General features: G+C 39.9%; 1 protein-coding gene across 2 annotated transcripts; it reads right to left on the bottom strand.

The window, feature by feature from the left end:
* Positions 1-577: 577 nt before the first annotated feature.
* On the bottom strand, positions 578-22,432 carry LOC122190164 (solute carrier organic anion transporter family member 1C1-like). 2 transcript variants are annotated; one of them, XM_042889952.1, is made up of 14 exons: positions 22,304-22,432; positions 19,564-19,705; positions 18,727-18,859; positions 17,974-18,095; positions 16,803-16,949; positions 15,616-15,714; positions 14,578-14,823; positions 13,581-13,745; positions 9,859-10,054; positions 8,188-8,353; positions 7,562-7,746; positions 3,484-3,548; positions 2,269-2,386; positions 578-1,230 (listed from the first exon to the last, which is right to left on the bottom strand). In XM_042889952.1, exons 1-14 carry the CDS (start codon positions 22,430-22,432, stop codon positions 1,008-1,010), a joined length of 2,136 nt encoding a protein of 711 aa, XP_042745886.1. In that variant the 3' UTR covers positions 578-1,007. The 2 variants fall into 2 exon arrangements, with proteins under 2 accessions (XP_042745886.1, XP_042745887.1); XM_042889953.1 differs by lacking the exon at positions 16,803-16,949.
* Between the last annotated feature and the right edge of the window lie 4,210 nt (positions 22,433-26,642).

The following is a 26,642-nucleotide window of genomic DNA, read 5'->3' as shown; positions in this document are numbered from 1 at the left end:
TCCATACTAAGCAACCCTTCATTGTACTCCCCACCTTAAATTCATTTAATACCAAACGTTATCAAACTGCAAAATGTATGTACAAAAGAGTAGTATGACACATCTTAGCTTCAGCTAGCAAATTCAGAAAATTCAGATAGCAATAAATTAGAAAGGAAAGTCTCAGATCACTTTGTCTTTAAATTCATTTTATTCTTCTGAAGCTGTCTGGTCATAGCTTTTTAAAAAATTAATCATTTGTATCTCATATCAAGGTGTTATTACATTGCACAGAATGCATGGAATTATTCAGTCCACTGAGTACTAGCTAGAAACAAGAAACTGCTGGAGACTAAAGAAGCTTGATTTTGCAATTTCCTTCGGATAATACTCCTGCGAAACTGTCAACTGAAATGACAATGTTTCTTGCTGTTATTGCTGTGCTATAGCAGATTATACTTGAAAAGAAATTCCTAACCACAACATTTGATGGCCTAAATGCTGTGGATTGAATGCAGGTGATTCCCAGAGTCTGTCCTTCCAGCAAACCCCTGTCCTGCTCCACACTGAGGACCCTGCAAGGGCGAGCTATGTGATGAAGAACCGATGCAGAATACCCCTGTATTTTGCAGGCTGCCAGGTCAGGCTATTAGTATGGCTGAAAGCTACATTTCAGCCACCCCTTGTACACAGAAGCTAGAAAAGGGGCAGCAGCAGCTGCTGCAGCTTGGCAAGGAGGGATGGAACTCTCGGCAGCCACAAAACTGTCTCATAGAAATCTGCATCTCCCCAGCCATAACAAGTCCCCTCACTTGAGCGCTGTTGACTCAGCAGGACAAATGGTGAGCGGCATTTTCAGAGTTGGACATGTGCTAAAATACCTGTATTCTTTGCTTTTCATATTTATGGTGAAAATTACAGGAAGGTCAACATTATTCAGTGTGAATACTAAAATTCTGCTTCACGGATGACAAGTTTTTGCCTGAAACACCACTCACTGGATAACATCACAGTGAAGATCTGCCTTCCTAAAGCCTAGTCTCCTTTTCTGGCCAGTAAGTTGTTTGAATTAAATGATCACTATTGACAAAATTATCTTTCCTGCTCTTTGTCACACAGGTGTCTCTTTCCCCATTGGCTGAGAGGGTTTCATCTGGCGGAGCAGACCTCTTTCGGAGAACCCACAGGACAGCAATACTGAAGAAAATGGACACAGTGCCCAACACCAGTGTCAGCCCCAGGTACGTGTATCTGAGAGAAAAACAATCTGTCAGAGCCTACCTCAAAAGCAAGGCACAACTAAAAGGCAGTAAGGATACATTTATATTTCCACATGATAAGTTAGGAATGTGTTCTAGAAAAGTGGCAAAGAGATGATGTTGGAGCTCACCCAGCTCACTGCATAGGCTGTGGCCAAAAAGGGTCTCAGGCATTGTCTGACTTCTTCCTTTTCAATGTACATCAGTGAGAAGAAAGCTAACATTTCCAGGGCAATTCATTTTTCACTTGTCTCATAAACAGTACCAGTTACACCAAAAGCATTCGGTGGTGTTTTGCTTTACAAACGTAATGACAGTTGCAATATCAACAGCAATAAGAGTATCATTATTCTGTGTTAGGAATGAGTCCTAAATGAGCTTTTGTTCTTTTCTTCAAATTTCCAAAACATGATGTGCCCTTCACTTTTATTATTATTATTATTATTATTATTATTATTATATTTGTTTGTTTCCCTGGCATTGGAACCTCAGCAGCTGACTTATTCTCTCTTTTCCCTTTTATCGTTATTCCATTTTCAATTTCTGCTAATGTCTTTCAGAAACAGTTGAGACAATTGCTTTTCTCTAGCAATAAATCAACAGTTAGCAGTGCATTTTAGGGCTTTTGATAATCTAGGCATGTTGTGAGGCATCCTTCTCTTACTTTTTGTGGTCCATCTCCAGAATGGAGCAGTGATGAGGTTTAGTAGCCCTTGCACATATACACACAGAAGACTTGCTAAGAAAATCTGGGGAAGGCTAAGTAGAAAATTGAGATTTTAACTGATTTTTTTTTCTGAATATTTAGTGACTTCCACTAGTATTGAGATAGCATGGACTAAAAAAAGCCTAAACCAGAAAAAAAAAAAAAAAGTTAAAAACTAAGCATTCTTGCTATTTCTGCTGGCCAAATTCTTTCATTCAAGATCATTTTTTTTTACCAAAATTTTCGGATAGAAATTCTATCAGTGCTGGCTGTACATGTACTTAAAGAAAGCAAATTAAAGAATGAATGGAGAAGAGCTGTTACCTGAGTGCACTGGAGTCGTAGAGTCTGCATGCTCCTCTTCCCCCACATCTTTTGCTTCCCCATTTCAGGCAGGTGGTGTCTATTGCCACTCCAAAATATACTGGGGCTGGAATCCCAGCTGGGTGTATTTAACAAAAGAACAGGGGCAAGATTACTTTTCAGGGTGACCAGTTCTGATCTAGACAGGCACTAACATAGAACATTAAGTTATACATTCAAATAGCAATGACACTTTCACACTTTTTGCTAATTTAAGAAGTCACAATTTGTGTTGCCCAAATGAACACTTTCTTCCTTATGAAAAATCAGGATTGGGTTGAAAATGAAGGTGGTCATCAGAAAGCCTGCTGAAGTCAGCAAGCATCTTTACCAAAGATAGTGAACTCTAACCTCCAGTACACCTCTACTTAGATTTATCCCTCATAAAAATGTGACTCATAAAAATATACCTGAAAAGTTATTATGAATTCTCAGCCTTATCTGTTCTGTCATGCTTGATGTTGAATAGAGACAGGAAGTAGTTTTTGTGTTGGCTTCGTAGTACAAAGGATCACTTGCCACCTCTACACGTGTTAGCAGGGTACATTTTTACTATATGTCACAGTGATAGAATTTACAAAGTCACAGAATCACAACATTTTTAAGGCTGGTAGGGACCTCAGTGTCCATCTGCTCCAACTTCTGCTCATTCAGAGACACCCAGAGCAGGGTGCCCAAGACCACATCCTGGCAGCTTTTGAAGATCTCCAAAAAAGACACTCCATAGCCTCTCTGGACAACCCATGCCAGTGTTCTATCATCCACACAGCACAGAAGTTCTCCGTGATGTTCTGAGAGACCCTCCTGTTTCTGCCCAGTTTCTTCCAGTTTCTGCCCAGTGCCCTGGTCTTGGCAATGGGCACCACTGAAAAGAGTCTGGCTCCATCTTTTTTGCAACCTCCCTTCAGGTATTTATACACATCAGTGAGATCTCTCCTGAACACCTCTGAATGGAACAGTTTCAGCTCTCTCAACCTCTCCTCATAGGAGAGGTGCTCCAGTTTTACAAATATAAATGTACACCCTCTTTCCAATCTGCTTCCTATATTTTTTAAAGTCATATAATGTTAACTTGTCAATTAGAAGTTGCTCTTTCAAACAATCCAAGTTTAATTCTAGGATAAGCGATTAGTGAAGAATACATTAAAATACATCCAAGAATATGTCTGGACTTACCAAGTACTCTTATTGCCAGTGTGTAGATACCAAGTGCAAATGATTTCAAGTGTGGTTTAATGCATCTAAAAACAGAATGTTAAGTAGAAATATAGAATTGATTGTACATTATTTGAATCAAACTAGAAATCATGAGGGAGGAAATTAATGTTACTTTTCTTTCCTTGATGGTATCGACTTCAATAGAATCACAGAAATATATAAATAACATGATAAAATCATAACAGCAGCAAGGGATTCTAAACATCTATATTCAATATCACATTTCAAGGCGGGACCCTTTCAGATAAGACCAGCACTTTGGAGTTACTAATACAAGACAGGAACACTGTGTAAAATCATGCATCATAATAATCCCTTTCAATTAAAAATATCTGAAATCATGGCTAATAACCTGAATTAGCAAAAGGTATATAGACACAATATTGCCCTCACCATGTGTCTAGTAGCAAGATCAAACTTCCTGTAAATCATTCAAACCACTGTCTGACAAAACAGGCCATTTACAGCTGGACATTTCTGAGTTTGTATAGGGTCCCAGAACAGATATCAGTCTTTTTGTCTTGAGAACAGCCCTGCTCCAGCCTTGGGCAGGTGGCTCACCCAGAAAAGTGGGAGTGGTAAGGCTGAGAACAGCTACTCTTCTTGTTCATGCTATCAGTAAGGTGCATATGGAACCAATCTAAGTGTGCTGTTTCACCCAGTTTGCCTATTGCAAGACCTAATCCAGCTAGAATCCGTGTACACTGATGGTCCCAGTCACCTGGCTGAAATGGGACGTGCTTAATACGTGTGGTGACTAACAGAGGTGCCTCATTGTGCTACCCAATAAAATTCCCTACTGTTTCAGTCATTTCTTTCACTATGAAAAATAGGCTGAAATTCAGTTGTTACTATGAATTTAAACACCACTTAGGAGGTAAGGCCAATGTTCTCTGAAAGGGGATAGGCTCAGCTTCCACAGACATTCATGAAGTCAGGAACATCCCTCAAGACATTGCAGAACTAGCTCTTTTGCTCTCCATCAGTTCTGTTTAGTTTTGTTTTTTCCCAATGTAGTTGCCCGGACAGTAGTAAGAACCCATATTATAGATTGTACTTAGGTCATCCTCCCATAATTTTGGGAAATTGCAAAATGGCATGAAGATTATGTATGGCAGACAAAATCGAAGTATAAACAGTTAAAAAAAAACAACATTGTATGCTTCTCTTGTGATTCAAGTGTTTTGTTCTCTGATGACCTGATCATGGTTTCTCATCATACTGTCTGTTACTCATGGTTTATACAGGCATTGTTACCTATGCAAAACTGAATGCAGATAGTAATCTTTGTTTTGTCCTCCATTATATATGCTACACTGAGGCTACAGTCTAGAAGTCCTTTTAATCAAGTATAAGGACGTGGAAAGCCAAGGATGGAAGATAAAAATTCAGTATTTATTATTCATTCTGTTGGATTTATATCCTTCTCTTTCAGATGGAAAAAAAATAATTGTTTGAGCATTTTAACACCTTTTCCAGAGAAACTGTAGTTGTCTGAGATTGTGAAAGCCAAATCTTTCAGGAGACCTGAGACTTCTTTTTCATTGCCTAATCACATTCTATTAATAGCTTGTGCTTAAACAACAGCTTGAAGAATGGGGTTTATTTCCTCCATAACTTCAGGGCTTTCCCAAGTTCCCTGGCAATTGTAATTAGCTTAATACCTCTAAAAAAGACATTTCAGCAAATGACTGTTACCAGCTGCAAGTGTATTTCAGTGATTTCAGTCTTAGTAAACCTCTGAAATAAATGTCACTATATCTTACAGGCTTTTAGGGATTTAGCAGTATTTGTGCTCCATGGCGGCTGCAACAATGGCTGCTCATCTAAAACCATAAAATTGCTTAAGCGCTGGAATCTTATCAGAGATGACAATACTGAATAATCTCACAAACAGGTAACTTGTTAAAAAAAACACACACCAAAAAACCAAACTTAAATGAAGTCTGCAGCTTGACCTTGGGATTGCTTACAAAGAGTATTTGTTGCTGGTTTTTTTGTTTGTTTGTTTGGTTGGTTGGGTTTTTTTTCTGGGAACAGAAGCATACTTTTGGTTCAGACAGATTTCCAGGGAAAGCAGTCAGTGATGGATTTCAGAAAAACAAGCACGAGCTTAAAGTGGAATTGTGCCCGCAGGTCACTTACCGGGAACAAAAGAAAGGGATTGAACTTAATGAATTCTGTTTTATTTAGCCGTGCATTGGATTCTGACACTTCAGTTCGGCAGAAAAACACTTAACTCCTCAGTTTCGATTAAGTGTATCTCAAAGTAAAATAATTTCCAACAGGAACAAAAGCTACTGGAGCAGAACCAATAAAGCCATTTTTTTCTGCTTTTATATAAAATGTTTTAGAATTGTTATTGAAAAAGCACTCCAAGATTTTCTAAATACATCCACTAAGCTGTAAGTCCCCTGGGAACAAGTGGTTGGGGCTGCAAGGTGCAAGCATCTCTGTGCAATTTAAGCTCAGTTTCAGCTTCGTGTGGTGGAAACAAGATGGAGAACCGGAGGCTAAGCATGACAGTGATTGTGCAAAGGCCCTGTGTGATACCACAGCTGTACATTTTCACTCACATTCTTCACGGATAGAAGGTAAAAAGTATGTGGAGGGATATGGGAAGGAAACTGCATCCTCACCACTTTTTATTCAACAGGAAATCCCACTTTACTAGGGGCAACACAACATCTGAATTTGTTATCCTCCTCTTGGTGCATAGACTCGTAGACTGTTCCAACAGTGCATAAACTTCAGTAGAAAAAAATAAATTAAATATGATTTTTCTTCCTGCAGTTACTCCTTGGACAGACACCATATGTTATTGCAGTGCTCAGTGTAACACCCTTCACAGTGAGTGGGGAAAGCTATGTGCATGGGTCAAGGTGCAGACCTTACTGTCACTACCTGTGGAAATCAGTGGAGAAGAATCCTCACCTCAACCATTTCTGTAAGCCTCTGTACGAGCATTACTTCTGGCTCAGGGGTTGTGCTAGAATCACAGCTGAAGTTACACTTCCTTATTTAGATTTTTCCCTATAGTCTATATAGCCAGTTCTAACACTGACTTTTTCCATGTGGCATAAAAACACTGTCCCGTTCCAGAAAATTTCATTCAGAAGCAAAGAAAATTTGGGTGTAAGAAAAAGCAAAAATAATAAATCTTAGTTAGAGAGTATTTAGTGTTGTTTTGTTTGAGAAGTAGAACATACACATCTGGAAATAATTTGGAAAAAGGAACTGAGAAAGAAAGCCTTCCAAGGCAGAGTGGAGCAGTGCTTACTTAGAATCCAAAAATTGCAAGAAGCTGACAAAAACCCAGATTAATCACTGGAAGTATTATGTTCCTTTTGCACTTTCTAAAATTAGTTTAGAAGCTTATACTCGGTGATGGACAAACAGTCCCAGCAGTTAAGTACATAGTGGAACAATCCTTTGGGACTAACTTTTAATAAACTCATGATTGTTACAACAGAAAAAACTCCAAAACAAAAAAACAGCTCATGTAAAATCTTTTTTTTTATTATTATTATTTGAAGAGGGAAATGTAGGATATAACAATGATACGGAACAATACAACAGACTTGAGGAGAAGAGCTGAGTGTATGTAGATGGTTTGGGTTAGGTCACCTCTGTACATGTGTATGCTGGTATACATAGGAAGCAGGAAAAGCTGACTACCTATAAGCATATACATGCACACATTTCTATGTGTAAAGCTCATTTCCATTCATGCCATGGCTGTTTAACACTGTTCTGGTGGAGTAAAAGGTATTAAGTGAAGTGGAACATGACATAAATGATAGCTAGGCCTCCTATATTATGTTTAAAATCAGAAACATGCAGCATGTATCTATAACTATAAACACACTGTTGTGTGAATGATAAAATGCCTGTTAATGAATGAAAAACATAATTTGAAAGCTACCTCACAGCTGAAAACATTTTACAGTATTAGGGAATGGAAAGAGACCCAGTTTCCTACATCAAAACATCTTGAAAACTTTTGCCAGCGTTAGCAGAAATAATGATTGCTTACCTTAGAAGAAGTATGTATCCTGGTGTGCCACCTACTGACAAAGTATATGAAGTGATAACTGATATTACCAGAAAGTATAGGAACATTTTTGGACACTCATTTCCTTTTTGACATGGTCCCATCACAGCTGAGGAGCTTCTTGATGGAGATTCCAGAATCCCTACACAGCTGCAGTTAAAGAATACCTGTAAGACAGCAGGTGAAAGTGTGTGATAACCAGAGCAGCAAGAAAGCGCCTCAGGAATTGCACATCTTTCTTTTCTGGTTAGCCAAAATTTTAAATCCTAACTGGAAAAGGGTTTTCCACAGGAAAAGGCTTGTTAGTTGAGGAAAATTTTATGAAGAAAATAGCTACTTTTGATGAATGCATTTCCTTTTTTTAATTATTATTATTATTTTTAGTAGTTTTGTAGTCAGCAGCTAAAATAACTCCTACATTCTCTTCTTGGAATTTCTAATGGAAACACCAGTTGAGAGAGTTTTAAATGTGGGTGGCAGATAGCTAAAAACATCAGAAGTTTCTGGTTGGAGAGAACATGCCTTAGTCATTTTTAATTCACTCACTTGCACAGAACTGGGCTATTAGGAAAGCTACCACATCATGTATGGAAATGAAAGGCTCTCACAGTGTTTTTCCCACTGCCGTTGGATGACTGGCAGCCGGCAAGACACGCAGAAATGTAGGTGATGCCATTCTCTCCACAGATAGGATCCCAGTCATTCTGGGAGCACATGCAGCCCAAGTTGCACTCTGAGAACAGGCCTTGCTCATAATCAACCTTCTGCTTGATCCTGCAGGAAAAAGAGGAACCGCAGTGATGTTTTCTGACAGATGTGGAGAAAATTGTTATCAGTTCATTGGGTTTGTGTCTTTAGGCCATTAAGGCGTAGTCTCTTCCTATCAGTACAGCAGGGTAGATTCTTATTTCTCTGTTGTTATGAGGATTTCACAATATTAGAAAGGGATTTCATAAAATCACACAATCATAGAACGGCCTGGGTTGAAAAAAACACAATATTCATCTGGTTTCAACCACCCTGCTATGTGCAGGGTTGCCAACCACCAGATCAGGCTGCCCAGAGCCACGTCCAACCTGGCCTTGAATGCTTCCAAGGATGGGGCATCCACAACCTTGGGCAACCTGTTCCACCTCATCACCACCCTCTCTGTGAAAAACTTCCTCCTGGTATCCAACTTAAACCTCTCCTATCTTTGTTTAAAACCATTCCCCCCTTGTCCTGTCACCATCCACCCTTGTAAATAGCCGTTTCTCATCCTGTTTATATGCTCCCTTCAAGTACTGGAAGGCCACAATGAGGTCTCCCCGGAGCCTTCTCTTTTCCAAGCTAAACAATCCCAGCTCCTTCAACCTTTCCTCATAGAAGAGGTGCTCCAGCCCTCTGATCATCTTAGTGGCCCTCCTCTGGACTCACTCCAAGAGCTCCATGTCCTTCCTGTACTGGAGGCCCCAGGCCTGGATGCAGTACTGCAGATGGGGCCTCGCAAGAGCTGAGTAGAGGGGGACAAATCACCTCCCTCTCTCTGCTGGCCACTCCTAATGCAGCCCAGGACATACAGTTGGCCTTCCAGGCTGCAAGCGCACACTGCTGGCTCATGTCCAGCTTCTCATCCACCAGGACCCCCAAATCGTTCTCAGCAGGGCTGCTCTCAAGGAGTTCCTCTCCCAGTTTGTATAAATAACCTGGGATTGCCCCGACCCAAGTGCATTTATCCAAACTGAGGAAACTACCTTGCAAGACAACTCTACCTGCACCTTCATCTAGCTACTGATGAACACAACCACCATGCAGCTCCAGGGGCTGTAATAGCAGGGCTTGGACCAAGTGTACCTCATAGCGAACACCATGGTTAACTCATGGTTAATTCATTAAACATTCAGTTTTGGGTTCAGAGGCTATTAAACACCATGAGTTGCTCAGTAGCACATAGAGACAAGGAACAACTAATGGAATCTCACTCCCCGACTGAATTCTTCACGTTTCCTGGAATCTCTGTGTTCAAAGAATGGGTCCCATGGCAATAATAATTAAAAAATAATCAGAAAATAATCTGCACTTGTGGCACAAAACCCAAAGAGCTGAAGGCAGCAGTCACAAACAGGTTCTGACACTGCCCACTGGAACAGACAGAATGGTTTTCACTGCTTTGAATACACTTCTCAGAACAATATTTAGGTCATTCACTTTTTCAACAACATATACTTTGCAGAATACAACAATCAAGGAGTTTTCTTCACAATAGCACTTTATGCTGAAGTTTGCCCTTCCCAGCATACCCATGGTAAGATATGGTCAGTCCGGCTACATCTGAGTTCTCACAGCCCATGGCAAACAATGAGAGCAACAGAAGGTAACCAAATAAAGATGATCCTAGGGAGATTTTTGCAGCCCCTAAAACATTGATTCTGAATTTCTTCATGATCAGTCCCCCAGAGAATATGCCAAAGGCCACAGCAGGAATGTTGATAAGACCTGAAATCAAACAGAAAAATCGGTATTATTGAAAACTAGCTCAGTGAACTATCCTCCTCAGCAACTAAAGCAGCAGCACTGATAACATGAAGCAGTAAAATAAGAATCTCCTTCAAGTTGGGCATTTTATTTGTCCAAATTTGTTTCTGTAAATGTGCTTTTACTTGCTTTTAACTTGCTCTTAGGGAAATGCTTCATTGGCATTGATACAAAGCTTAGTATCAGCAATACCTTATTTAAGGTCTAGATAACAACATTCTAATTTCTCAACCTAGGTGGTTTTCTGAGCTATAAGTTTGTCAGAGAAGGGACCACTGTAGCGTTGATTCAAATATTCCTAGTGCTGTTCCTCATGAATAGTGTTCTAGGCTCAGAGAAGTTGCCTGGGACATTGGGCTGCTATGGACAGCCAAGGTCCTGTGGGGTTCTGGCACAGACCCTTCCTTGTGTCTCTATTCATGTCCCTCACCACAGAGCAACAGCAGAGAAGGACCAGCAGAAGCCATGCTCCAGGGCTGTGCTGCCTGAGGAATCAGAATCACAAAATGGCTTGGGTTGGAAGGGACCTTAATGGTCATCCAGTTCAAACTCCCAACCATGGGGAGGGTTGCTACCCTCTAGATCAGACTGCACAGCTCAACAGTCTGGCCTTGAATATCCCTCCAGGGAGGGGCAGCTTCTCTCCTTTCCTTTTGCACGGGCAACAAGAGCCCAAACTGCAATTCTCAGAGGCATATTCAGTTTTACCCAGTGTTATAAAGCCTGGAGAAATGTCTGCTCCTTCTGTCTTTATTGAGCCATAAAAGTAATGATTCCCCAAAGAAGCCTCAGCCAGGGAGAGTGCAAGCGATATGCCATCACATTCACACACAGGAGATATATGCAATTTCTCCTGTTTTGGTTGTTGGAAATGCTCCCCTAGCTGAGTTTTGTATCCCTAAAACATACATATAACCCATGAGCACCCTTCTTGTAATAGGCTTCACGCAAACAGGTGGAAGAGCAGTGAAGGAAATATGTAACATTGTGTGACCACTGACTTTTACTGGAATAGTTCTGCTCAAAGCCATGTCCATATTGATAGATATGGACAAGATAAAAAAAATTCTGCTCAGTACAGATCTATTTACATCAAAAAGATGTAAATAGAGACTACCATAAAAGAATCTGCACCATCAAGCAAGATACACTGTTCTGGATTTCATAGTTACTGAAACTGATTTTCCTAGCTTTACCAGCTAGCTTCGGAACATTAAATTCTGGTTTGCAGAGTTCTGTATTTGTTTTGCAGCTTTTATTTCATGCTGACATCTAGCGGTGCTGAGCTGAGCAAGTGTACAAAACAAAAGCAAGTACAAAAGCATCCATGCCTTGGAACATATGATGAAGTTTCTGAAGTTTATTCAGATTTCAAACGACTTGATGAAAAATACATATTCACATTGGCATCTGATCTCCCTACTATGAAGTGCACTGGGAATCTCTTGAACTGCTGGCTGAGTAAGTGTTAAATCCATCTGCATGCATGGAAAAAGCAGTGCTGAGCATTGATGCTAGAAGTATGCATGACATTATAAAGAGAATTATTCCATCTGGCAAAAGCATAAGTCAGTACTTTGGCAAGTATGATAGCCCCATTCAGTTACTGCTGAGTTTCAAGAGACTTCACTGGGTGGCATTTTTCATCTGCATTCATGTGAAAATTATATTTCAGGGGATTTCAGAAGTAGCATCCGAAGTGCAGCATACGTAAATGCAGAGTCACAACAATCTCTTGTGGGTGCCCTGTCCAAACACTTTGAAGCTGCAGCTTTTCCTGTTCTCTTTTTCTTGTATGGGGAGATTGGGACTGAGCGTGGGAGCTGCATGATGTACAGAAAGCACACACACCATGCTTGCCCATTCCTATGCACCTCTTTTATTCATACATACGTTTTATGGCCTTATTGATCAATCTATTGCTTGACATTGGCATCCTGGAAAACAATATTGTGCATCTATTTACGGAAAATAATACAAACACACCCTTTTTCTTTCTAACATGTTCCTTAGTTTGTGACTATTGAAAAATATCCTCTTCTAGCCTCCAGCATGCTTTGATATTGATGTTACAGTGCTTCAAATTGCTCTGACAATTCAGATGTCCTTCAAATATATGGCAATAGAAATATAAAACGAAAAAAGAAATAGTAAAAATAGCAAAAAAAGTTTGAAGAGGAAGGGCAAGAGAAATAGGCACTGTTAGTACAAGCAAGCTTTCTCAGCAAGAGCAGATTGAAAGAAGAAAAGGGAGAAAAGGGGAAAACACTTTGTTGTAGTGATGATCACTTGGCTAAGACCCTTCCCTAGCTAAGCTGTCACATTTTCCCTGGTGGATGCAGCCTGTATGCTTTGTGAAATCAGATGGATCTTAATCCTCACTCAGTTTGCACATACCTGAAAGCTTAGCTCCAGAGAATCTGTAAATACAATGAGAAGTACTGTGCTGAATGTAGGGATTGTTTTCAGGACTTTCTCTGGCTATTGCCTATGCCTGAAGATTTCTCCTTGCTTGTAGGGGTGCAGTGCCAGGAAATTCCAGCCTCTATCGTTAAGGAATTAACATAGCATAATGGATCACTACAGCTTTTCTGCATATATATACTTCGTTGCTGTGCAACTAAAGCTTCTCTCAAATACGGCAGATCCCTCTGTATTGAACAGACATAAACCTCTTTGCTGTCTAATGCTGTTGAGTCACTGTACCTCAGAAACTGAGGCTGAGCCTGTAGGTTCAACAAAGTGGACAGTGAAGTTCACCATCCTGAAGACATCCTCAAAAAGCAGCCATCTGAATACTCAATGCTGCCCTTGCAGCTAGATGAGAAAGGTATCTTCTTTCTGTGAGTCTGGCAGAGCAGAAGCTCAGTTGTGCCAGCAGAACCAACACTGTCCACTCTCAACCTGTCCATACAGTCTGGGGTAACTAACTCTTAGAGTTAGGGCAAAAATACTTGATTTCCCTTCACCTGCATTGCACTGAGATAATGTTAATTTTAATTCATATGTTATATGATCATATACATGACTTTAATTTCCTTTTACTTAACGCCAACCTCTTTGGAAAGTAAGAAAGCAATATCACAGCTACCTTATGGTCAGTCTTTTAGCATGCTCTGAGTTGATCTTCATTTTGTTGAAATAAGTGAGAAGCCAGCAAGGGAACAGATCTATCTGATGATAAATTTATGTCAAGTATTTTAAAATAAATTATTTTTCAATTTTTCTAGAAGAATTGGAAATGAAGTAGCAAATTGTGGAATCTTTTACAGATTGTTCAATCTTGCACAGATAAACTATGAGCTAACAAGTGCTAAAGCAGAAATAAAGTAACTTACCTTCTATGAGCAACTACTTAAAAGCCAGTTAGGAAAGAAGGGAGAAAAAAAAAAAACATAGCCTCAAGAGCAATTTTCCCTTTATGTATTCATACACCAATACTAAAATGTCCATTTTTTAAAGAATCAAAAAGCAGATATAGCATTACCTATAACAAAATTAGTTTTTGAAGATGTTTGCCCATACTGTTGTTCAATATATTTTGGCTTATATGTCACCATGCCAATTAAAGAATTGAAGTGAAGGATACTTGCACACAAATACAGACTATAAACTGGATTTCCAAAGAGGTTCTTCAGTGATGGCAAGAAGTCTGTAAGACAAAGCAGGAGAAATGACAAACAGACCAGAGAGAGAATAACTGCCGTGAATAATGCTTTGTAATCTGCATCTTCCAGAGGAGAAACGCACGATATGTTTTGGGGAATAGAGTCCCACTATGTTTGTAAGAGATGCACTCCTGGATGCTTGGAATGGTGGACTGAAGTACTAAGAATCAGCTTTCCAGAACAGTCACCTTGATTTAGGTACTTTCTTTTGATCGGAAAACAGGGCTGAGCTGTTACTTTGTGTCCTCAACAGCCACAACATCTTTCAGCTGAAATTAGGAGCAGATGGTGCTATGCACAGCTGACAGCAAGCACAGTCATTGAGTTACAGACTGAAGTATTGAGAGAAAATACTTTTGGCAATGTACAGCCAATGAAATGCAGTTGTACAAAAAAAATACACTTTTGTTAAAATCGAGTTAGTCTCCTGAAGTTCTGTACCTGGTATGTTCCTATCCTTATTCTGATCAGCCATTTTATGCATTTTATGGATGACTATAAAGAAAAAGAAGGTTTACTAGAAACTGAGATTGTCAGTTTTGACACCCCACATCTACAACAGCCAAATTATGTGAATGACAAACTGTTACAGTTTTGTTATATTTGCTGTATCACTAGCATTATTTTGAAACTCTCAGCTGGATAAATTCTACATGCAAGAGCAGGTCTACAGAACAATTAAGAGACCCTTTTTGTGCATACAAATTATGTGGAAACTGACATCTGAGGGAAAAAAAATAATTCTGAGGTTGTTAAAAAGTTTGAAAGCTAGTGTAGAAAGACTCAGCAGTCAGGACAGAAGCTCCGATGACTTGCCTTTTGCCATCTCAGCAAACTTCATTTGCGGTTGGTAAGATTTTTGTTGCTCTTTGTTATCTTGAGTGATGAATTTGGACTGCTCAGAAGAGGTGCTGGAGTCCTTTCTGCTCTCTGGTTTTGGGAGGTGCTTGGGCAGGAACCAGAAGGGAATACCAGCCAGAACACTGATAACACCTGCTATTAGGTAACCCAGCCACCAGGCTCCCACCCATTGCACATCCTTGTGAGTTATTGTTATGCTGTCTGGAGAAAGTCAAGAAAGAAGAAAAAAGAAAAAAAGTTGTTTAAGGAATCTTTGCTGATAGCAATGAAGATGATTTTGTGGGAAAATTTTCTCCAGAGAAGTCCGCTCTCCCGCCACCAGATTTAGCTGTGCCATGTGTCTCTATGGATAATATAAGAGCAATTTAGCAATTTCAGGGAGGTGACAAGGTTTGCTGATTCGTGTGTCACACTGGTGTCCTGTTCCTGACATCAGGGTGTCCCAAAACTCTGCTCACATGTTCCTAAAGAGGCTATGAGGATCGGGCCACGGAGTGGTCCAGTTAACACTGCTGCACCAACTATGCTGTTCTGCTTAAGAGTCACAAGCCCAGCTAGGAGAAAGGTGTCGTATCAGGAGGAAGTTAGTTAAGAGCTCTTGCATGCATTGCAAGACCCGCTTTCTCTGCAATGATGGTCTATTGGAAAATGAAAAAGGAATTCTCTTGGCAGGAGCCTCAGTCCTGTCTCTTCCAGGTGCCTACTGTCTCCCCATAGCTACTCACCAACACCTGAGGGCCGCAGCTGAGGCTGAGCTGGGTCGGAGGGAGCATCGGGCCTCCTATTTCTTCCATATTTGGCCTTGTGGATAGATTGTACTGCATGAGGCACTGCACGGCATTCATCCATTTTATCTCAGAGAGTAGCTGCTCTGCCCTCATTAGCCTTTTATCTATAAAAGCTAACTTAATAGTTCTTTAACTGGAACACATGCCTAAAACAGGCATACTAGAACTTAACTGATCTTTTTTAAACTTGAGTTTTCTGACTTACCAAGGTCTACGAAGCCAATGTCAACATAAAGTTTGGCACACAGAGATCCAAGAAGAAAGCCAAATATTGGACCTATAATTGCAAGTGTCTGTACGCAGCCTGTAATGGAAACCACGGAATTGTTACTCTTCTGAGTGAACATCAGCTCTTGCTGCACAAAAGAACAGAATACAACATGATAGGTGACAAGTGAGACAGTCTTAAAAGACTAATCCACCTTTGCTCTCTTGCACATCATTTACTCAAATTAGCACTTTTGCAAGAAGGAAAAAACAACAATAAAATTTCATGCACTTCAATGTCACTTTGATATTTTGTTGTTAAAGAACAATTAAAAACCAAAATTCAGTCCAACATAATAAATCACGGAATTAGCCTAAACTTAATAATGGCACCAATCTATAATTACTATAAACTATAAAAAGCTGGCTAGATTCAAGTAATTGGAAAACAAATATCATTTACCAAAATAAATTTTAAATTGTGTTAGACAATGAGCAAGCAGAAAAATCACTTTGGTTTGGTATCCAATCTTGCCATATTTCAAAACTCCTTAAGCTAAACATTCCGTATTTTGAATGTTCAAAACTGTTCTGGAAATCTGGAAAGACTGAATCTTTTAAACAGAGATCCTGAGGTTTTTCCAAGCTGGAAACTGTGAGAGGAGATGTTGATGGAGAAAGACCTTTCGGTAATATTTTAGGTGAATATACAGATCTCTTCACACAATGAATACAAGAAGAAAAAGGTGATATCTACTTTTTCAAGCCTCAATTACTATTGGTTGTAATCCTGCTTCAGTCTGAAGGGGAAGTCATGAGTGCCCACTGAAATTCTATTTTAAGTGCTTAAAATAACACATGTTTTTATCACTTTCCAGAGAACTGAATGTGCACAGAGGCTCAGCAGTCTCCATTCAGAAGAATTAGGAAGATTAGAGTAACAGCAGGAACCCTAGATCAAATTCTTTCCTCAAATTAAGATAATGGAACTGTGCTAGTGTAATTAAAGGGGAAGTTGGAACCCTTAATGTATACGATTGTTAAATAAACTTTAATATTGGAAATAATGCAAGTAAAACAATCAGGGCAAGTCAATTTAACAACAGTCACTCCATTAGTAAAAATGACTATATTTTCTCTAAGGAAAAATCCATTAGGAAAAAAGATGTGAAGTATTTACTTTACCAATGTATAAGGCAGCATTCTCTTCAATGGCATAATCATCAATGTATGTAATTCCTAGAGGCTGGATAGGAGTTTCACCTATTCCACGCAAAAGATTTCCCAGTAAAACATAGATCCACATGGAAGAGCCTGCTTCTTTTTCACATCCTGGGTATATCACAAGAGAGACAACTATGTGTTTTTATCTTAACATTTTCACAGTGAATGCACAGGACTTCTAAAATGCTTTTAACATGGGAAAAGTAGTGGGAAAGCTGAAAAAAGTTTTGGGGCCAACGGTGGTGGTAGCAGTTTTAACCCCATGAGACTGAGGTGGATACACGTCCAGCAAGAACTACTCCAGGTAATTAGTAAAACGCATTAAAAGTTGGCCAGTTTTATAAATATCTTAGCACCACAGAACATCCAAAGTTGGACCCCAAGGATCTTCCAGCCCACCTCCTGGCTGCATGCAGGACCAGCCAAAATTCAAACCCTGTGTCTGAGAGTGCCATTCAGACGCTCCATGAACTCTGGCACTCAGCGCAGTGCCCACAGCCCTGTGCTGCAGCCCCTGTCCCTGACCCCCAGCTGCCCTCCCCTGACATCTCCATGCTGTTCCCTCGGGCCCTGTCGCTGTCACACAGCAGAGCTCAGCGCTGCCCCTGCGCTCCCTGTGTGGAGCTGCAGCCGCCATCAGGCCTGCCCTCAGCTCCTCTGCTGTGCGCTGAGCACACCTCAGTGGGGAGACAGCTTCCGGCTCTGAAAAACAGAGGGCAATGGGCAGGAAGAGAAATGAGGAAGTGGGTCTGCAGCCTGGAAGACCTAATCTGCTATTTCCATCACGACGAGGACCCAAAGGCTCGTTTCCTGACAGAGAGAAGACCAAAGCTTTCCTGTGTGAGTCCTATGTAAGTTTGGGGTTTCTGCAAGCCATGATGCTGCAGAAAGTTGCTGGAGAAGAGGTGGCAACCTGAAAAGGCATCTGAGGAGGCATCCTGAAAAGACTATGAGTAGAGGCAGATGTTCATTTGCTTTTAAAAAACTTGTTTCACTAGAAAGATCTGGCTTTTCCATGGGATAGGTCCTTCTGATTCCAATTTTTTTTTTCATTCTAATAAAGCCAGTGTTTGAGAGCCTTCAGGTATGTTCTACGGTGCTCACCACAGTATGTAAAATAGATTGCTCTCACCTGCATTTATTTTGGCTTGAGATTTTTCCAGGGCCAAGAGTGGAGTTTGGCTTTTCTCCTGCAGACATGGAGAGATGCTAACAGTTGAATTGACGGTGGAAGGAAATCTTTCATACTGATATCTGTTTACAAACCAAAGTTGTTTTTTTACTCTCCCAACTTAGAAGAAAAAAGAAACAAACAAATCTCTTGCTACCATGGAGGAGAGCACTTAAATACAGCACTTGAATGCAGATTTTATCTGCATCTAGAATTACAAATGATCTGTTTGTAGTGGATAAATGTCACTTGGCTTATATTGTAGTAATGTATGAATATTCCCCATTTGGTTCTCTCTGTCACAGTGATGCATTTCAGTTTAACAGGAAATCTAATGTACTGTGACAAATTAATCTGTACTAAAGAGAATCAGACAGTGGGTGCTCACTCTGACTCTTGTTTGATACTCATATTCATGATTTGTCATCTCTTCACCAAATCTTCAATAATTCTTAAACCATGTCAAAACACAGCTGATATTTGAGCTCGAAGGCTAATAAAACTTAAGTTGATTAAAACTTGGGATGGCATATGTGTTAAAATATTAGCTCTGCCGTAATAAAATAAGTCTTTGTAATAAATATTAGATTCAATATCCACATTTGTATGCAACTATTTTTGTGGACCTTTTCACAGTCAATGCTTACATATCTCAGTGAACTAGTATCCAGCATGTATCGCTCAGTTGGAAAATACCAATCATTTTGCGCTTACCGTCCCATGAAGAACTGGGGCATTGCAATTAGGAATGTTCCAGCTGACATAATTAAGCAGCCTGCTCCAATTATTCTTGGCCTGTGAAGCTTCGCTCCAAAGTAGCTTACAAAAACTATGATTAGGAGGTTCCCTTAGAGAGTACAAAAGGAAAACTAAGTTTAATGGCTTGTTGATAAAACACCCCCTAGTAAAATTATTCACAATGTATGCAGCTATTTCAGGGGAGAGGGTTGACTGCATGTGGTTGGTACTTCAACCTCTTTCCGGGCATCTTTACAGGAGCCCAGTACCTTTCATGATAAGAAAACATTTAGAAAAACAACTGGAAAAGATAACTGTGTCAGATGGTAGAGCAACAGTACTTTATATACCAACTAAGATTTCATTCCTATGAATACCACAACTCACTGAACAGCCAAGAGACAAAGCCAGTAATTTGAAATAGCAAGAAGTGATGTCATACGCCTAATCTTAGTGCAAGGCTGGACAATGAACACAGATTACACAGTCGGAGTTTTGTATCGCTACTGAAGGAGAGAGAAGGCTGAAATTTTTGTAAGTTGTTGAATTCTCATTTTTCAGTTAGCATGTCTATTAGTATTAATTAACTAGCAGATAAGCATATCAAATCACAAAATATTTAGGACTATGCTGATTTGCATGTGTTAGCAGCCATATCCTATCCAGTGTAATCATATTGATAGTCATAATGATTACTACTAAGTAAACCTTGCTCAGTTTTAACAGTCAGAGAAGATTCTTACAAACATTTTTTCACAACAAATTGCATCGTATTTTTTTCTGAAAGCAAAAATGAATTTATACAGCACGTACCAATTTCAAAACTGCCATCAATAACACCAACCAAGGAGGAAGGGATATCAAATCTTCTTTCTATTTGCGTGATAGTGCTTTTTAGATAACTTCCTGACAGTGCTTTAGCAAAATAAACAAAAGATAATGCACCAAGAAATATCTGTGAAAGAAATTGACAGTGATTAAAATCAGGAAGATTGCTTTACTTTATTAGTTATTTCTAAGCTGCTTCACATCTGCATTAATGTCCTAGTCTGACTCAGGATTGGGCTTTGGAAATGAAATTTTTTTGACCCCAGTGGTTCACACTACAAACAAGCAGAATAAATTCCTGCCAAAATAGTTAAAGTGGAAGATGCACTCCAGAAAGGCACTATAACAACTAAGGGCCCTTCAGTGTTTGGGACAGGATTCCCAGCCTGAAATAACAATAAATATCAAGCCTGACATAACTCCCCACACTGAAACGTAGGATGAACACAAGGTCCTCAGAACCAGCTGTTCCACTCCTACAGTGCTATTGCCTAATGTAAACATAGCTTTACTAAATTTACTAGTTCCAGGGATATTCACACACCATGAGGTTGATGTTGGAAACCACAAGTTTGCCTTCTACCTTCAAATACAGGCAGGATTAATTGAATATATATGGCTGCTGTTTGCAAAAAGTGTCAAAAACTATAAACAAAAAATTAAAATACACAGTTTTGTATGGTATACAGCGAGACCAAGGCTCTTGTCCTACTCCTTAGGTCTGACTTGTGGGCAATCAGGCTGGAAGCTTTTCCATCATGCTGGAACCTTGCCAGTGCAACACTCCTTATGACATCACTTTTGACAAGGCACATTAGTAGTAATATTGACGTCACTGTTGGATGCCAGTTCTCATGTCAAGGTTCAAAAATAGCTCTGTGTCACATTCAATGCATTTTTTCTTTATACAGAACTGGTTATTTCTCTTTCAGAAGCATTTCTGTGTAAACGAACAGCATCTCGTTCTTATTTCCCATGGCGAAGGCTCTCAAAAATCTCTCTATTAAAAATATTGCCTTAATCTTTTACATTTTCTTTGTGTTTATGCTCTTGGATTTTGAATAGCAATGTGAAAGCAACTGTGGTTTTTCCACAGGAAAATCATACAGGTGAAATTAGAACTGTCTAATTTCTCTGTCCCTCTGGTACACATTTTTCTAGTGGGCTTGGAGCTGTTCCTGCAGAGAGATGGAGAACATGTGCAACAGTGGAAAAATGCTCCTGATTTAGATCTGGGACAGAAAGGTGCACAGGATTTCACTTTGTTCAGTGGTCTGTGAATTACTATAAGTAAAATATCTAATCTTTTCTGTTTATGAAGGTAATTTTGAAACACAGGAATGCTGGTAATTAGTTCAAAACAAAACAAAACAGAAAGAAACAAATCACCATCAACAACACAACACATTGTTTTGTCGGTTTTTTTTTTAGTCCAAAGGTTAATCACAACATTGTGGTTCTCAGAAGAAAAAAAAAAAAAAAAAAAAAAAAGTGGCCAGAAAAAATCTGAGCTGAAATATTATTTCTTTTCTATTTTTGGATCTAATAAGCTGATTCCTAATTGGCTAATCTATGATTGGAGTTTTATTCAGTGAAAGGATTGGATTATTTTAGAGCAAATGGAAGAACAATGATAAATTACTACTGTGCTACAAATTTAATTAATACAACTCATCTTCTGTTTCAAGGCAGGATCCCAATTCCAGGCCTTTACAGGAGCAGGGAAAATCAGGAAGAATATTGAGGAAATCAAATGTTGATAGCAGTTATTAGACTCATTAACGTGACTATATCTTAACTGCTTTGCTTAATTTGTAGACTTCAGTTGAATAGGCATTGATCTTGGTGACTTAATTGGAAGCTGAATCAGGATCTGTGAACAAATTGCCAGTATCTTCATTCATTTGGAAGAACAACAAAAATAAATAATAAAAAAAATGCTATCTGTAAAGAGCTAGGCAAGGCTGATGAATCATTTTCCATATAACTCAAATCATCTTTCTCACTGTTACATGGTGATTTATTGAGACCCCACCCAGGAGTCTCAGCTTTTCACAACTTGGCTTTGAAAAGTGGGTAGAGATGACGTGCAAATCATCATATTGTCTTCTGTACCCCAGGTGTCCCAGAAAGTGGGGAATCCTCCTCCAAGGGGCAGTGGTCTGAGGTATAGCCTTGTTGTAAGGCAGGGGGCTTCCATTGCATCAGTGTAGTACTGTGGGTACCAGGAATGCTAATAAAGCAGAGATACTTCAATTCAAAGTGCTTTCATACAGTTTTCTCGAATCAAGAATGTTACAACAACACTGGACTCAGAACACACAGATCATAATATAAATAATATTTCCCAGCACTTGGAAGGCTACAATCTTAAAAATGCCATCTGTACTAACATCTGTCTGTCTGACTGTAGTATCTGGCTTCTCATACTTTGTTCTTAACTTCACGAAAATAGCATGGTACAATAAAGAGGATATAACTGACCCTTCAGGATGAAGATCTCATAATATGCAAGCCTCAGTCAACATGTCATATTTGAATATTGCCAAAAGTTAGGCAAATACAGATCAGAGGCAGATACTACTGTGGCTTTGAAGTGTCTTTAATAATTTTGTACTGACTCACCAACATACAATCACAACTTACAAAGGGTTAGTTTACAAAAAAAATAAATAATTTTTTTTTTCTAAGCCCCAACCAGAATATTCGAAAGCTCTTACTCTACCTTTATACCTCCACAACATGATTGCTTTTCCTTGGAAGTAGAAGATTCAGATTTGAATGAAGATCGGTCAACAGGCAGGATTGTGTTGTTTGAGAATAACTGAGCATTTTCTTTTGAAGAAATCTCCATGATATCCCCTGCCTCTAAACCAGAAAACACGAAGAACATTTTTAAAGGGCATCCTTTCAGCTCAGCCTCAAAGTTTGTCATGTGACAGCAACACCCTCTTGTACTGTTTTCGCTACAACAGCAATTATCAAACTTTACAACAGAATCTGACCAGTGCACTGGATGTTTAATTAAGGAAATTTGCAATCCACTTGCCTATCATAATGAAGATTAAATCGTACTCAGTAAACAATCTTCATCTTCATTCTCGTGCTGTCATCAATGTGATTTCATTGAACATTTGCCCAGCATCATCAGCAGACTAAGTGAGGCTAGTTAACATTTTAAATCACATTTCTGGAACCTATATGTAAGTTCACATTTCTGGATGTGACCATGTCTGCAGAGATTTCTCAGAGCTGATCTCTGAATTTCCCACATATGTGGGACATTGAGTAATTAGATCAAAGGAAATCTAGTCTTGTTAATGAGGGACTTGAATTGTTTTAGATTGAAACATTAGCTCTAATCGCCTGATGTTAGCTAATGAGTTACACAAGAATAAAGAGGTTTAGCTCCCTTTACCATTTCAGATAGGGCCTTAGGGCTCAGTGGTTTTGTCAATTGTTACAGGAAAAATGTGAATTTGCTTCTTTGCAGGTAAATACAAAGAAGTAAAGAAAACCTAAATGCTGCACTTTGGGAACAGAAGGTATCAGTAATTCTTAAATCTCTACTTACATAGTACAGTACTTGGTTCTTAGTTTCAATCTCTCTAAATCAGATCTGTAAATATTTATGAAATCAGCTTCTGTGTTCACATTTGAGCAGCACTGTTTTATAGAACTGCTGGCCGAAAATAGAAATTCTTATTCTTTTATGTTTGTCTAAAACAGAGATCTTACACAAATGAAAGACATAGAAGGTTTTAAAAATATCTATGTTTGTATGTATATCCACTCGCATTTGTGAATTTCAAGGATCTTGTGCTTGCAGAAAACTTACAGCCTTCTCCCTCTGCTGTGGTCTTGGGAAACATCACACTGCATTCCACACTCCCAAACTTGTACAGTGGGGAATGACTGCATGTACCTCACAGCACTCACATGGGGGTAAAATAATTCAATCTTAGGAGTATGGGTGTGACTCATAGTGTGCTGCCACGTAAGCACATGAAATAAGCATTTATTTTACAGAAACAGGATAACATCTGAAACATGGATGAAGATATTTTTCCTTATTTTTGAGCAAAGCAGCGTCCAATTTGGGAAGGTCTAGCAGGGCAGCAGGGACATGTATGATCTCCACTGCACCCCATATACAGGGCTGATGAAAAATGTGCCGTGGAGTTGCTGAGATGGAATAAGACACATTTAACTGCATCATACAAGTTAATGTCTGGTGCTTGAATGCATCATGCCACACTGAGTACAACTTGTGAAAGGACGGAGGATCAACAGCAGTGCTCGAACAACTCTTATACTTGTCAGTACAAGCACATCTCTTCAGATGTGCAGGCGGTGTCTCTGAAGGAAGCTGTTAAGGCAGAGAACAGAACACTGTGCCCCCATAGACCACTGCACTGTTAGCTCTAGCCTTTCCTCTTTTGTGCAACAAGTATAAATATGGGTGTTTCTCTGACCACAAACTACTGTCACTCAAAGGTCTTTTTGGTTCCATTGGTTTTATGCAGGGAGAATTTGTAATGCAATTCCAGCTGCACTGTGGGTCAGAGATATCAGACCAAGGAGTTACCCATGGAGTCTGACCCGGTTGGCTGGGGACTTGGGTGTAGCAACAACCTTAGCTTTTTGCCCTGTCATCCTGGGCACCACTTTTCTCCAGTTCGTCATGAAACATGAGGACAGATAGCCTGTACTGGCTCTTCCATCCCAGACATGGCAGGAATGTTGGAAAAGAATAATCCAAAGCAGTGGCACAACATTTCCTTGAGACCAGGTTACTGGACCAGATAGGCTGATAACTGTAACAAAGGACTAGAGTTTTATCAACATCTGTGTGACTGCACATGGGCTTAGGCATGGATGCATACACATGTACACAAAAATTTCTTACAGTCGTGTCTTTTAGACAACAAACTCCTAACTGCACTAACAATTACTTTGACACAAGATTTAGATTTGCTTGTTGTTTTAAGACATATCTTTACCATGTAGTATTTGCAATGATAAAAACATATTTCTTGATTTTAGCAGTCCTTATTGCTAAGCCTGTATACAATGCAGGTTTTCTGGCAGTAAAGATATTCAGCTCTTACGTAAGCAAGTAACCATATGGTGAGAAGAAAAACAAGTATACCAAAGCATAAACAGTTAAATGTGTACACACAGACAAAACATTTTCTCTTCCTTCAATCAAATGGCATCTAAGCAGAATTTCCTAATTACAAGTAGTATCCTCGGAAGCTTACACTGCACTCTGAAGATATTAGACATCTTCTATGGGTTAGTCCTTCTAAATCCATTTTGTAACTTTTATTAGAAATTAAGAATGCACTGTGTAAGGCTGTTTTCTGTCTTAAAAAAATTCTTCCCATATTTAAAGCTGCTCTTCTCCATAATAGTCAAGGAAGAGTAGATGCATAAGTGAGAGGATTGCCTAATTCTGCCAATGCATTCTGTAATACTAATTGTGAAATAGCAGAAGTTCTCTTGAACATAGCTAAGCAGAAGCCATCAAAACCAGGGACATTCTCGTCACTGTGAGGATCAAGGAGGGAAAAATGTGGTGTTTTACACTTAGGAAAAATAAAATCAAACCCAATCCTACTTTAACATTGCCTTTTGAGGGAGTACTGAAATAAATAAAATGAGCAGAATACAAAAGCTACCACATCCACTCCACCTATGCACATCTGGGCTGGTGACACTGCCTGGAGGACAGCTACTGGCCACGGTCACAACATCTCCCTGCCTATAGCCGGAGCCCTCAGCCAGGTGCCAGCCCCTGCTAACAGGATTGTCTCTGTCCCATTGTGAATGGGTCCCCTGCTCACCTGTGGCACTGCGGGGGCAGCAGCAGCGCGTGCCCTCCCCAGGGCTGGCATGTGGGACCAGCCAGACAGTCAGGTCCGGGAAAGGGCCCGTCTCCGAACATGCATGCGGTGGGCTGAGGCTCCACCAGGCAGCTCCCGGAGTGCCTCTGTGCTCGTTCAAAGCCCAGGCAATGAAAAAGTCCTTCCCCCAGTGGAAACACGTCTGCTCTGCAATAAGCCTCCTTAGACATGCCTTTGTTGTGTGGCAGCCCACAGGCGTGGAAGCTGCACTTGCTAGACTAAGAGGAAACGGCAGACCAGGACAGAAACACTGTCTTGAAAAGGCATCTCAACAAGGAGAAGAAAACCCAACTCTTACCTGGCAGCTGAAACCCCCAGATGATGCCTACCTGTTGGTAAGCTCCCTCTATCGTTTATGCTTACCCATACACGCACGCACGGTCTGTGGTCCTAACATAGAAGTGGGAAAAGTTGGAGGGGAAGACCACCTCTTAGAAACTACCCAGCCTAGGGATGGTCCATCTTATATTGGAGGTAGAGAAAGGAATAAACATAGGGGTGGAGGAACTGCTGTCCCTTGTTCTGCCTGAGAACTTGGTATTCGTCTCCCCCATCCTCCTCCCACACCTCCTCACTTTTTTCTTCCTTTCTCCCCTCCTATCAACTCTAGGTATATGGGCATGCAACAATGCTGGTATGCTAGGTACAAAGTTTGAAGAGCACCTAAGCCCTCCCAGGTGTATTTTTCTTTGCAGTATGCTGCAAGTTTGATGGGGCACGTGACAAAGGTTTTTTTGAGAGAAAAAATAATCCTGATCATCTTAATTGCTCATTCTCAGAAAACAAAAGACTTAAAGGGGAAATGGACCAGAAAAAGAAAAGAGAGTGGGTGGGAGAAGATAGGCTGTGGGGTGAAGAGATTCTGCACTGAGGTTTCCAAACCTTTCCAATATGCCCGGTCTCCCTGTTCTCCCAAAGCCCAGGAGCAAAGTCCCTGATGAAGTGATGGTAAACCAGCAGGAAAAGAAGTATTAAAGGAGCGAACAAAGCTGCATGGGAGAATCACTCAAGTTTTTTTGCCAGAATCAAAGGAAAATCATGCAAACTTCATTCCATATGTTTCTCCTGTGCAAGGTCTATGGCTGTTGAGATGGCAACTTTAATTTTGAAATTTGTGTAATGGCGAGGGACGCAGCTAATTCTCACTGCACTTGC

Source organism: Lagopus leucura, unplaced genomic scaffold (assembly GCF_019238085.1).
Source record: "Lagopus leucura isolate 7727_CA_CO unplaced genomic scaffold, USGS_WTPT01 Super-Scaffold_100159, whole genome shotgun sequence".
NCBI lineage: Eukaryota > Metazoa > Chordata > Aves > Galliformes > Phasianidae > Lagopus > Lagopus leucura.
Note: the sequence above shows the minus strand (reverse complement) of the source record. Positions and strands in the feature narration are given on the sequence as shown.